At 38.0% G+C, this 13501-nt stretch overlaps 1 protein-coding gene across 1 annotated transcript in view; it reads right to left on the bottom strand.

Annotated features, from left to right (window-relative positions):
- PCOLCE2 (procollagen C-endopeptidase enhancer 2) overlaps positions 1-13501 on the bottom strand; it is an 81427-nt gene that overhangs the window by 23332 nt on the left and 44594 nt on the right. Inside the window, exons 3-4 of the mRNA XM_030929329.1 lie at positions 8896-9151; positions 2819-2943 (exon numbers count right to left, since the gene is read on the bottom strand). Coding sequence (XP_030785189.1) covers positions 2819-2943; positions 8896-9151 — 381 coding nt within the window. The remainder of the gene's footprint in view (positions 1-2818; positions 2944-8895; positions 9152-13501) is intronic.

Genomic DNA, 13501 nt, shown 5'->3' with positions numbered 1-13501 from the left:
AATTATTAAGGGAAATGGAATTGACAGCAGTGTCTTCTTGAAGTATGTTTGAAATGTGTGATACCGTGCACAGCCTAATCAGGGTGTGGTTATTTTTGAAGAAGTTGCATAGGAGCACTGATCTACAAAGTCAGTGTTAGGTTTTTAGTATTTCTCAATTTTTTGCACTAGTACCAATAATAGTGTCCTAAATTATTCAAGTGAATAGGAAATTTTGATTAAATAGGCAATCAATCATTCCCCATACAAGCAGATGTTTAAAAGAACATTTCCAACATGTGAATGAAAAGAAATCTCACTGGATTTATTATTACCTACGACAGCTGGGCAGCAAGTGAGCAAGAACCCTCCTTGCTACTTCAGGGAAGATAAAGGGCATTAATTCCTATTAGCTAAAGAAGACTCACACACAGTACTCCAGCTGAAGATGATAATAGCAACAGCATCACAGATGGACACAAAGGTAATTTTGGCTTTGAACATAATTGCTGCATATCTTCATACTGAACTACCTTTTAAAAAGTCAGTGCCAGTGATAGGTGAATAATGCTTATTCATACTTAACGCGGCTTTAAATTGTATTAAAATATTTCCTCTTTGGGTCCAGTGATTTCTCACCACTTACTAATAAAATGCTTTCCAGGTTATTAAAAAAATTGGCGAACTTTTTCTACTTAGAAATTAGTCACAAAGGCTGGGCGTGGTGGCTCACGCCTGTAATCCCAGCACTTTGGGAGGCTGAGGTGGGCGGATGACGAGGTGAGAAGATCAAGACCATCCTGGCCAACACGGTGAAACCCCATCTCCAGTAAAAATACAAAAAATTAGCCGGGCGTGGTGGTGGGTGCCTGTAGTCCCAGCTACTCAGGAGGCTGAGGCAGGAGAATGGCATGAACCCGGGAAGCGGAGTCTGCAGTGAGAGGAGATCCGCGCCACTGCACTCCAGCCTAGGCGACAGAGCGAGACTCCGTCTCAAAATAAATAAATAAGTCACAAAAGTTTTTGCAGAGAAGATTTTAAAAAGTAAAGAAGAAAAAGAAAAGAACTATGGTAACAAATGAAGGTAAAGCAATTCTTTAATAGAAGAAAATTCCAATAAAATTCCTTCAGTAGAATAATTCCCTTGCATAGAAACTATTTAGGACTTAATTTTCCCATTATATTTCTCTCCTTTGAGAAACTGCCAGTGATTTCAAACACAATGATTAAGAACTCAATTGACTGAAGCCAAAAATCACATGAATAAAATAAAAATCAAACTTAAAATATAAATGATCAAAGGGAAGAACAATGGGAAAGAGATGCTTAACCATAATCTGCAAGTATAATTAAGTTGGAATTATTTGGTCAAATATATTTACAAATGTGACAGAGAAAATGATCAATACAATTTCAAGAAATACATAAAGGTTTAAATGTTTCAGAAACACAATTTTTAAAGTTACTTTAAACTATAAAACATTTGACAGACTTATAAAATCTTCCATTATTAAATAAATGGCCATATATTTCTTCTTAAAAATAAAACCAAGTTTTGGGATTATGATCAGTGTTTATATCTGTGCATATGTTCAAATCACTAACTTGCATGGTATATTAGCTTAAATAATTTTCTATGAAAAAAAGAAATATATGACAAATGGTATCTGTGCAAGCCATATGAAAGGTCAATTTAGAAAAGTTTTTTAAAAACAATATCATAATGTTTACCTCATAGTGTTTGGATTAAAGTCTATAGTGTTTCTAATAGTAATAATTTTTATAAAGTTATCTTTAATGGTCCACAAAGTAGATTTCATCTGTTTCTATGCTAAGCTCTTTCCTGCAATTAATATGTGAAAGTGGTTCCCAGAAAGGGTAAAAATTGTGTATGTAACCACAAATTAATAAATACTAGAAAAGTTGACCCTCTCTGTGGATTATTTTAGAACAATGAATAAAGCTTTTTGTGGGGAATCTGCACATATTTTATTTTAAATGACAACCAAAAACACCCTAAAGCAGACCAGCTTGTTTCTTTGAAGAGATAATGTGGCTTGTTTTTGCTGGCTTTGTTAAGGAAAAGCATCCACACTTTTTGATTTAGTGACTAGGATAACTATTACCAGGACATGATGGGTTTGTGATGTGAGCAAATGGTAACCTGAAATGTCCATGGACCCAGGGATTTTTATCCTCCCACAGTTAGTTGCTGCTGCTTATAATATCCACTGCAGGGTTAAACAATCCTATGTGGCATTTGCTTACCATTTGTATTTTTAAAACTGTTTTGAAAATTGTCATTATATAGCAGGAAATTAAATCCATGACTTTGCAAGTCAAAAAATGCAAAGGCTAGGACGGGAGCGGTGGCTCACATCTGTAATCCCAGCACTTTGGGACGCCAAGGCAGGCGGATCACCTGAGGTCGGGAGTTCAAGACCAGCCTGACCAACATGGAGAAACCCCGTCTCTACTAAAAAAATACAAAATTAGCCAGGCGTGGTGGCACATGCCCGTAATCCCAGCTACTCATGAGGCTGAAGTGGGAGAATTACTTGAACCCAGGAGACGGAGGTTGCGGTGAGCTGAGATCGCACCATTGCACTCCAGCCTGGGCAACAAGAGCAAAACTCTGTCTCAATAAATAAATAAATAAATAAATAAATCTGGGGTTTTCGCATGAAGAAATACCTGTGTCCAGGAGCCTTCCTCTTCTTGTATCCCTTAGCTCTCGAATAGACCCCACAACCGGAGGCTCTCGAGAGTTCGTGGGCCCCTCCCACTGTCTGGGCAATTCACACATGCATGCTTTCTTTACACTTCCAGGGAATCTCACCTGATTCTTTGGGGCTACAATGTGCCACACACAAGTGACTCCTGCAGGGTAATCCCGGTCTGGCCAGTTGGGGGTTTTAAAAGAGCCGGAAGGTCTGTCAAGGCGTCCTCCACAATACTGATCCCCTTCAAGTATTAAACAAGGAAAAAAGCCCACAAGTTTACGTAGGTTACAGCAATACAACCATGTGAAGATTAGGAATGTGGGATCTTTAGTGAGAGTACAGTAAATAAAGGCAATGGCAGAAGCGCTTACATTTTCTCTTAAAAATATGGTTACATATATAACCCCCCAACACACACATCCGTTACCTGACATAGCATATCAACACAAGAGAGGGGAGAAGTGGACTCAGGGCCTCTTTTCTTTTTTTTTTTTTTTTCTTAGACAAGGAAGACAAAACATTTGAATTTGCACTCATTCAGAAAGCTTGTAGGCTCAAATAATCATAGAGATGTGAGGGTTCCTCAAGGCACTGGTATTTAGTAAATACCCAGGGACAAAATTTGAATTAGTTGATATAGACAGCTCTCATTACTAGAAAACTTTACATGTTATATATATATATATATATAACATGTAAATTATATTTATAAATATAAATATATATTTTTTAATAAGTTTTAAGAATAAATTTGGTTTGTAAAAATAATACATTTATAAATTTTCAGCAGTACAGGAAGGCATAAGGAAGAAAGTAAAAATCTACCCCCAAATCCCTAGTTTCAGCCACCGAAAACTAATCACATTTAATAGGTGACAAATAACATTTCAGGCATCTGTACTCATAGGTTGCACATGTACCTATAGGTTGGCAGAAATAATGTAAGAATTATTTTAATACGAAGTTCTAAATTTAATTTTACTGGAATGTAAATAACAAAAACTGAACTGAAACTAAAATAATTATAATTTAATGGAATATTTCTTTGACACAGAGTATAATAATTCTTAAACTTCTAAATTTAAGAAAATGTATTATAAAAATGGAGGTTGGAATAATTTCTAAATCTCCATTTAATGAAAAATTTCAAGTATATACAAAGTAAGTAGAATAATATAACATCCTCCTACATATCCATTACCCAGTTATAATAATTATCATTCTATTATTCTATCTATATTGTTACCCACTCCCCACCACCAGCTTGTTTTATTATTATTTTATAGGTTTTTGGGAGATAAATTCACATACTCTGAAATGAACAAATCTTAGCTGTACAAATTTGAAAAATGGATATACCTGTGTAAACCACACTCCTATGATGATACAGAATCCATTTCCCACTAAATTTGTGCATCCTTCCCCATCCTGCCAGTTCTCTATACTACTTTTCTGAAAAACTTCCCCGTAGATGAGTTTTTTTTTTTTTTTAATTATTATACTTTAAGTTCTAGGGTACATGTGCACAACGTGCAGGTTTGTTACATATGTATACATGTGCCATGTTGGTGTACTGCACCCATTAACTCATTATTTACATTAGGTATATCTCCTAATGCTATCCTTCCGCCCCCCTTCCCCACAATAGGACCCGGTGTGTGATGTTCCCCTTCCTGTGTCCAAGTGATCTCATTGTTCAATTCCCACCTATGAGTGAGAACATGCAGTATTTGGTTTTCTTTTCTTGCAATAGTTTACTGAGAATGATGGTTTCCAGCTGCATCAGATGAGTTTAATTTTACAGCTCCATGTAAATTTGTTCACCCATTCTCCTGCTGATGGGTTGTTTCTAGTCTGGGCTATTGTGAATGAAGCTGCTATGAACAGTTTTGTACACATTTTTTGTACATGTATCTTCATTTCTCTTATATAAATACCCAGGACTGCAACTGCTGGGCCAAGAGTAGATGTAAATATTTAATTTCATGAAAAACTACTGTAACTTTTCTCCAAGTGGCTGTATCATTTTACACCTCTCTGAGTAGGAACACTTTGGTTGCTTTACATCCTTGCTACCACTTGATGTTGTCAGTTTTTTAGCCAACATGGTGGGTAAGTAATGGCATCTCACTGTAATTTTAATTTGCATTTCCCTGATGACTAATGAGAGATACTGAGTAGTTTTGCATGCACTTATTGGCCATTCATATCTTCCTTTGTGAAGTGTCCCAAGTTTTGCCAATTTTTATACTTACTAGAATCTGTATCTTTTTATCATTGAGTTGTATGAGTTCTTTGTATATTCTGAATACAAGTTCTTCACCAGATATTTCTGTGAATATTTTCTCCCATTCCGTAGGTTGCCTATTCGTATTTGTAACCATGTCTTTTTATGAGCATTAGTTTTAATTTTAATGAAGTTTCATATTTTTCCTTTTACTTTCAACCAACTTGGTTTTTGTATTTGAAGTGCTTTCTTATAGACAACATAAAGCTGGGTCCGACTTTTCAACACATTCTAACAATAACTGTCTTCTAATCAGAGTATTTAGTAATTTACATTTAATATATTTATTGATCTTCTTGGATTTAATGTGCGATTTACTATTTTTTTCTATTTGTTTTACCTTTCTTTTATTCCATCTATTTTTCCTTCCAGCCTTCTTTGGGTTAGTTGGATAATTTTAGTATTCTATTTTAATCTTTTCGCTTTTAGTGATAACTCCTGCATTTTTAATGGGTTCTGTAGGGATTATAATATGAATGTTTAACTTATCAAAATTTACTCAGAGTTAATATTATACTTCTCCATGTGTTGTATAGGTATGTGCAACAGTGTAATTACATTTATGTGTCCATTCTTTGGTTGTCAAACATATCATATCACACACTATATATTCCACACCACAGTGCTAAGGTTTTTTTGTCTTGAACAGATACACATAAAGAAATTAAGAGAAGAGAAGAAAAAACATATGCCCTTTTATATTTACTATTTCCAATGACCTTCATTCCTTCTGTTACTTTCATTTTACCCTACAAGGTCATTTCCCTCAACCTGAGGATTTCTCTTCAATATTTCTACCAGTGCAAGTATAAAAATGTCTTTCAGAGATTTGTAGTGTTAATCCGAAAATGTCTTTATTTTACTTACATTCTTGAAGGCTGGCTATAGAATAGTGGTTGACAGTTTTATTCCAGCGCTTTAAAAATACTATGACAGGCCAGGGGCAGTGGCTCACACCTGTAATCCTAACACTTTGGGAGGCCGAGGTGGGCAGATCACCTGAGGTCAGGAGTTCGAAACCAGCCTGGCCAACATGGTGAAACCCCGTCTCTACCAAAAATAGAAAAATTAGCCAGCCGTGGTGGCACATGCCTTTAATCCCAGCTGCTTGAGAGACTGAAGCACAAGAATCACTTGAACCTGGGAGGTGGAGGTTGCAGTGAGCTGAGATCACGCCACTGTACTCTAGCCAGGGCAACAATAGTGAAACTCAGTCTCAAAAAAAAACAAAAAAAAAAAAAAAAAAAAAAAAAAAACAAAAGACACTATGACACTGCCTTCTGGCTTCCAATGTTTCTGATGAAATGGAAGCCATCATTCTTATAACTGTTCTTCTGTATGTAATTTAGTTTCATCTGATTGATTTCTTTTTTTTTTTTTTTTTTTTTTTTTTTTTTGAGGCAGAGTCTCACTCTGTCGCCCAGGCTGGAGTGCAGTGGCGGGATCTCAGCTCACTGCAAGCTCCGCCTCCCGGGTTTACGCCATTCTCCTGCCTCAGCCTCCCGAGTAGCTGGGACTACAGGCGCCCGCCACTTCGCCCGGCTAGTTTTTGTATTTTTAGTAGAGACGGGGTTTCACCATGTTAGCCAGGATGGTCTCGATCTCCTGACCTCGTGATCCACCCGTCTCGGCCTCCCAAAGTGCTGGGATTACAGGCTTGAGCCACCGCGCCCGGCCCATCTGATTGATTTCAAGATTTTCTCTTTGTCTTTAAATTTCTGCAATTTAATTATAATGTGCATAGGTGCATGGGTGGTGCTTTATTTTTATTTGTCCTGTGGAGTGTGTTGATGCTCTTGACTCTATTTTTTTTATTTTATTTATTTATTTTTTAGACGGATTCTTGCTCTGTTGCCTGGGCTGGAGTACAGTGGCGCAATCTCGGCTCCCTGCAACCTCCGCCTCCCGGGTTCAAGCGATTCTCCTGCCTCGGCCTCCCAAGTAGCTGGGATTACAGGAGCACGCGACCATGCCTGGCTTTTTTTTTAGTATTTTTTAGCAGAGACGGGGTTTCACCATGTTGGCCAGGCTGGTCTTGAACTCCTGATCTCAGGTGTTCTGCCTGCCTTGGCTTCCCAAAGTGCTGGGATTACAGACATGAGCCACCGTGCCCCGCCCCTCGTGACTCTGTAAGTTGATGTTCTCCACTGTATTTGAGCAGAGTCAAGTCATTATGTCTTTTTTTTTTTTTTTTTTTACTTTATTATCACTTTCTTCTTCTGGGACAAAAATTACAGATGTTAGACCACTTGATATTGTCTCACTGGTTTCTCAAACTCTTTTTCTTCAATCTTTTTCCTTTTTCTTTAGATTGAGTGATTTGTATTTAAGTTCACTGACTCTTTTTTTCTGCCATCTCCAATCTACTTGTGAGCACAACAGGTACATTTTAAAATTTCCGATCCTGTTTCCTTTATCTCTAGAATTACTTCATTTTTTAATAGTCCCTGTTTCTCTTCTGAGATTCTCAATTTATTTATTATGCACATATTTCCCTTTATAAATCCTGAAACAAACTTGTAATAGCAGCTTTAAAGTACTTGTTTGCTAATTGCAACATCTGAGTTACCTTGGGATCAGTTCTTATTGACTGCGTTTGTCCTTGAATAGGGACACACGTTTCCTGTTTCATTACATAACTATAGACTGGACATTATGCATGATACATTATACTCTAGATTCTGTTGTGTTCTGATAAAAATGATTTTGTTTTAGCAGGCATTTAACTTGGCTAGACTCAAAATCTGTTTCCCTGGCAGCAGGCAGCAGCTGTAATCTCTCTTCAGTTCTTTCATTTTTCAGCTGATGCTTTTGTGCCAGGCCAACTGGGCTCTCCTCCACACATGTAGAGTTTAGCTGTCAAAGATTTCAGTAGATTTTATATGAATATTTTGCGCCTCAATTCTGTAGCACCCTGCCTGGATTTCTTCCCCAAAATTCTGGCTACTCTTTCAGCCCCAGATTCTGTCCTCTGACCTTTCAAGAAAAATGCGGCACTACAGTCCAATCCAAAAGCAGATTATGGACTGCTCTTTGGCTGAAAACATACAAATATTGCCCACTGCAGTGATCTTTCAAAAGCAGAGATTTCTACCCTTAGGAGACATGTACTAACATGAAAATATCCTAAGACCTAGCGTTAAGTAAAAAGAAAAGGCTGTAAAATAATATGAATGTATGTCTCCATATAAATAAGCATATGTGTGTGTGTATATATATATATATATACATATTTGTTGTTGAGACAGGGTCTCACTCTGCCACCCAGGCTGCAGCACAGTGGCACGATCACGGCTCACTGCAGCTGTGACGTCCCTGAGCTCAGGTGATTCTCCTACCTCAGCCTCCCGAGTAGCTGGGACAACAGGTTGTGTGCTACCACACCCAGATAATTTTTGTATTTTTTGTAAAGATGAGGTTTCACCATTTTGCCCAGGCTGGTCTTGAACTCCTGAGCTCAAGAGACCCATCTGCCCTTGGTCCCCCAGTGTTGGGATTACAGACGTGAGTCACCACGCCTGGCCTCCACTTTTATTTTTTAAAAGCTATTGTATAAGCACTGAAATAAAAGTAAGCACACATAGAAAGGTATGGGAACCACTGGCCATGGCTGTTTCTGGAGAAGGGACTATGGAGTGGTGTAGGGGTGTGTTTGTATATTTGCATGTGTGCTTATGTATGCAAGCTCCACATTTTTACTCTATGAATTTCTATATTTGATTTTTTACAAGAATGCATGTGGACTTAAAAGGCTGATTTCTTTTTTTATTGGTCTTGTCATGGTTTGAGGGCATTCACTAGCTCTTTGAGAACTACTCTTAAGCTTTAAAGGAGTAAATAAATATCAAGTGCCAAGAACAGTAAACCAACATTACTGTTGTTACTGCCATTATGTGGAAACAGTACCTCTTTCGTTTGGTTCAGCAGCGGAGAACATGGCCATGAAGCCATTGCCAGCAGTGTTGGTGTCAGAAATCATCTGCACCATCATCTTGTTGCTACTGGACACAAGGGCTCCAGGCCGGAAAGTGCCACAGAAGCGGCCAATACGCTGGCCATTGGCGTGGCCATTGTACACATCCACAAAGTCATAGCGGCACAGGTTGTCACTCTCAAGGTCTATGAATCGGAAATTAAGAACGACTACTTTTCCTTCGGGAACCTGCCAAGAAAAGGGCCAATTAGAAAACTGTCATGAAAACAATGTCTGAGGCTTTGACATCTAGTCACTTACTTCAGTGTGTAGATTAAAGTATAACATCCAAGATAATGCTTTTTCCTCTCTCACATATGAACCAACCCAAGGGAAGTTTTCTAGCATATTGCATTCCTAAAAAATTTAAGTACTTATTTTCTTTTGACAAATTCCACAATTCTCCAGGATTCACAATCTTATTCCTTAAGAACTTACCTCAACAAAGTTGCAAAATATTAGATCAGTCTTATTAATGGATGAGTCATTGCGTAGAAAGAATACCAGTCCTGACTGGACCTTAGCATATATCTGCATATTCTAAAACACCATGGCACTTAGAGATATTGCTTAGCAAAGAAACATTTTTAAATATCATTTCTTACAAATAATACAGTAGAACACACTCAATGTCTGTGTATAGAATGTTTCTATGAAGTTCAAAATAAAGAATTTATTTGGCAATTGTGTAGTTAATTTACAGGTAATTCACTTTGGGTCCTGAAACATCCAGATGAACTAACTATACTGAATAAACGAACTGAGTAATTGCTGAATCATCTCTTCTGAATGTCATTGAGTTTTGTGTTCACTTGTTTTCCAGGTGAAGACTTTATATGTCAGGAAGCCTTGAAACACAAGGCACTAATGAAGAAAAAGATAAGCTTTCATTTTCTCATATTTTATTCGTCATAATTTCCCCATAAAATTCTTAATGATGGTTCCTTCCTTATTCCCTGAGTAGGTAGAAAAAAATGGCTATAAAAGCATTTGGTAGGATTCTCAGATTACAAAAGCCCCATTTCTTTCCCGGTTCACACCACCTTTTAATATTTTCATTCAAGTTGTTCAGTCATAAAGTCTTGATCATAATTGTTTTACTCCTTTAATCAGCTGAGGTCTCCACTTAATAGTGGAGAATTCCATTCTGTAAAAACTTACATATAACAAAACTCAGTGATTAAAAAAACCAAACTGAAAAATCTAAACACACACAATCAAAAGTGGTTGGTTTATGTTCATCTTAATTAACTATTTCAGACTCAAGGGTCAATAGATGCTTTGACATCAATGCGGCTTCCCCATGTTGGTAAGTACAGTGCCATACATTTTATTTTCCTACGGTAAGATGAAGTGTTTTTAGTGCTATTTAATTTTTGTGTCAAACACATCTACACACCTCATGGTAGAAACTGTAATGGCGTAGTCCCCAAAAGAGATACGTTTGGCTTTGCCATGGTTGCATTCTAATTCCTAGAAGCTTATCTCAGTGGTGTGAATATCAGAGTTCCAAAGAACGTACACCAGCTTAAGAAGCTAATAGCATAAAGAACAATTTAAATTTTAAACACTATCACCAAGATATCTCTTGTAGAACTTCCTGTCTTTTGCTTTATTGTTTTGCGTACAACCTCTATTTGTACAATGATCAGAAAGTTATCAAAATATGATGCCACATCTGTAATCTTAAATATAAGCAGGTTCTCTATGAATCACTGAAAAAGTCCCAGCCATGAAAAGAATCTCAAACTAATTTGTTTTTTTCTTGCATGAACAGTGACTATTTGTGTAAATGTATAGTGGCTTAAGTAACTCAAAGCTATGAAACTTGGTGAAGTCACTCCCAGAGTGAATGTGGACAGAAAAAAAGGAAGAGGTCTAAGTATAGAGGCCTGGAACACTCCAATGTCATCAAATCCGTGAAGAGGTCAAACCACAATAGAGACTGAGTCAGCAAGTAGAAGGCAACCAAAGTGTGTGGCGTCTGGAAGCCAGGCGAAGAGAGTACGTCAAGGAGGAATGAATGGGCAACTGAGTTAAGCACTGCTGCTGAGAAAGACCAGCAGATTGAGCAACACAGAAGTTTATCAACCAGAAGTCACTGGTAATGCTGACAAAGCTGTTTTGGTGGCACCATGGGGAGAAAACTGTATAAAAGAAGGATCATGAGAAAATGGGGTGAGAGGAAATGGTGACAATAAATATAGACAAGCTTTTGGAGGAGTTTTGCTGTAAAGATGAACAGAGTAATATGGGGATAGCTGGAAGGGGATATGGGGTCTAGGCAGGGTTTTTGCAATGGGTGCATCCTAAGGCATGTTTGCATGCTGATGGGAAGGATTCTGTAGAGAGGGCAAAACTGATGAAGCAAAAGAGAGGGAGGATTGCTTAAGAGATGTCCTTGAGCAGGCAAAGAGGGATCTGATCTATAGAAGGAACAGCTGTGGAGTTGGCCTTAATAGGACAGTTTTGCCCAGTGAGAGGAGGGAAGGCAGATGTAGGTAGGTCAGTAAATGAGGTGGTGAAAGCATATAGAATTTTTTTTCTGGATTGCTTTCTTAGTGAAATAGAAAATAAGGTCACCAGCAGCAAATGTGGAAGAGAGAGGAACTACTAGGAATCTGATAACAGAAGAGAAAGTGAGGAAATGGATTAAGGAAATGCAGCAGGAGTACCAGGACTGCTGGGGGCCCACTTCAAGTAAATGAATTAAAATTAAGACCTCTCTGCAAGGTGGAGGTATTAGTTTTTGTTTGTTCATGGTCTTCTTCCCCAGCCACATTCAGCTCCATGGGCGGAGGTACAGGGCAGGTGGAGAGTTGGATACAAGCAGTAGGAGAGAGTGGTGAGCTTTGCCAAGTGAGGATATGGCGGGAGAGAGGGACAAGGGAGTTGAAGACATAGGCAAGAGAGTGACCCTAATGACGTGTCATGCAATCCACACTGGGTTAGGATGGAAATCAGGACCCAGTGGGGGTGAGGACAGTAACAGCCAAGACTGTGGTGGAGTAAGGACAAAATAAGGAGGTGGGAGGCTGAGGAATTATGGAGGATACGTTCTTTGGCGGAGAGGAGGTTAAAGACCTGAGAAGATCACCCATATAGATACTGAAATTATAGTGGATTAGGACAAGGAAGAGTGCTGAAGACAGTGACAGTGAACCAGAAGTCAAAATTTGCAAGAAGTGAGGAAGACTGTCCTGGAGGCTTTAGACGATTTCAACGAGGAGAGGAACAGGGAGATATAATCATGTTTCATTGGCAGGTTCTTAGTCCTCTGACACTATTTAGACAATTCTGTCGACTTTCTCCTGTAGACAGGTGTTGAAATTAACTACAGGACTTGGATGCTCATTCTCAATAAAATAAATTATTTGTTCCGAAAAGTTTTGTACCTGTTCCCATGGCAATGAAAATTTGAGAATGAGACACAGATATTACATCAATGCAATTTTGAACACACGCTGACCCGAACAACCCCAGCAAAGTTTCTTTTGAAAGAAGGATGCAGAGGTAATCTGTACCCGTGTGAGTCTCCTATAACCAGAGACAAATGTCATCTTGCACTGAAGGCCAGAGAGAAATTCTGTTGCAAATGAGATGCATACTGCTGTGAGCCTTTTCAGTATAACACAACATCTGTTCTTCATTTTTATATGAGTGATCAAGATTGTCTGATGCCCTCTGAAGCAAGCTTTGATAAGAGCTCCTGATTGTCATTCTAAAGGACTTTAGAAAGAATATTCTCTGAAGATGGCCTTTCCACTTGGAGAATCTACAGTTCGTATCCTTGAATTTTCTTTGTTAAGAATAGCAAAAAAAAAAAAAAACCAGAAAGATACACAGAATAATGTAACACCTGGATACCAAACACGAAATTGACTTTTGTTAACATTTTGTTAATATATTTTTAAAGTCTCCTTTAATGAAGTAAATAAAACATTTCAGATAAAAATAAGATTTCCTTTGTCTTCATCCCAGGCCCCATTTCCTCCTCCTTCCTCAGAAGCAACCACTGTTACAAATTTAGTGGGTTTCCTTCCATGCTGATCAAAATATTTGTGTATGTGTGTGTGTGTATATTTTTATATATATATGTATGAGTATATATACATACACACACATAAATATGTGTATCTATACACACAAATATTTATGTATACATTATGTATACATGCTTGTAATCTTAATACTTTGGGAGGCCAAGGCAGGAGGATCGCTTGAGTCCAGGAGTTCAAGACCAGTGTGGGCAACGTAGGGACATCGTGTCTCTACCAAAAATTTAAAAATTTAGCTGGATGTGGTGGTGCATGCCTGTAGTCCCAGCTACTTAGGAGGCTGAAGTGTGAGGAGTACTTGAGCCTGGGACATCAAAGCTGCAGTGAGCCATGATCACACCACTGCACTCTAGCCTAGAGGACAGAGAGACCCTGTTTAAAAAAAAAAAGAAAATGGGATAATGTTGTACATGTAACTCCACAACCTGGGCATCCTTGAATTTTCTGGCTGAGGAAGAAAAGAAGGAAAAATAAAAATACA

Source organism: Rhinopithecus roxellana, chromosome 1 (assembly GCF_007565055.1).
Source record: "Rhinopithecus roxellana isolate Shanxi Qingling chromosome 1, ASM756505v1, whole genome shotgun sequence".
Lineage (NCBI taxonomy): Eukaryota > Metazoa > Chordata > Mammalia > Primates > Cercopithecidae > Rhinopithecus > Rhinopithecus roxellana.
Note: the sequence above shows the minus strand (reverse complement) of the source record. Positions and strands in the feature narration are given on the sequence as shown.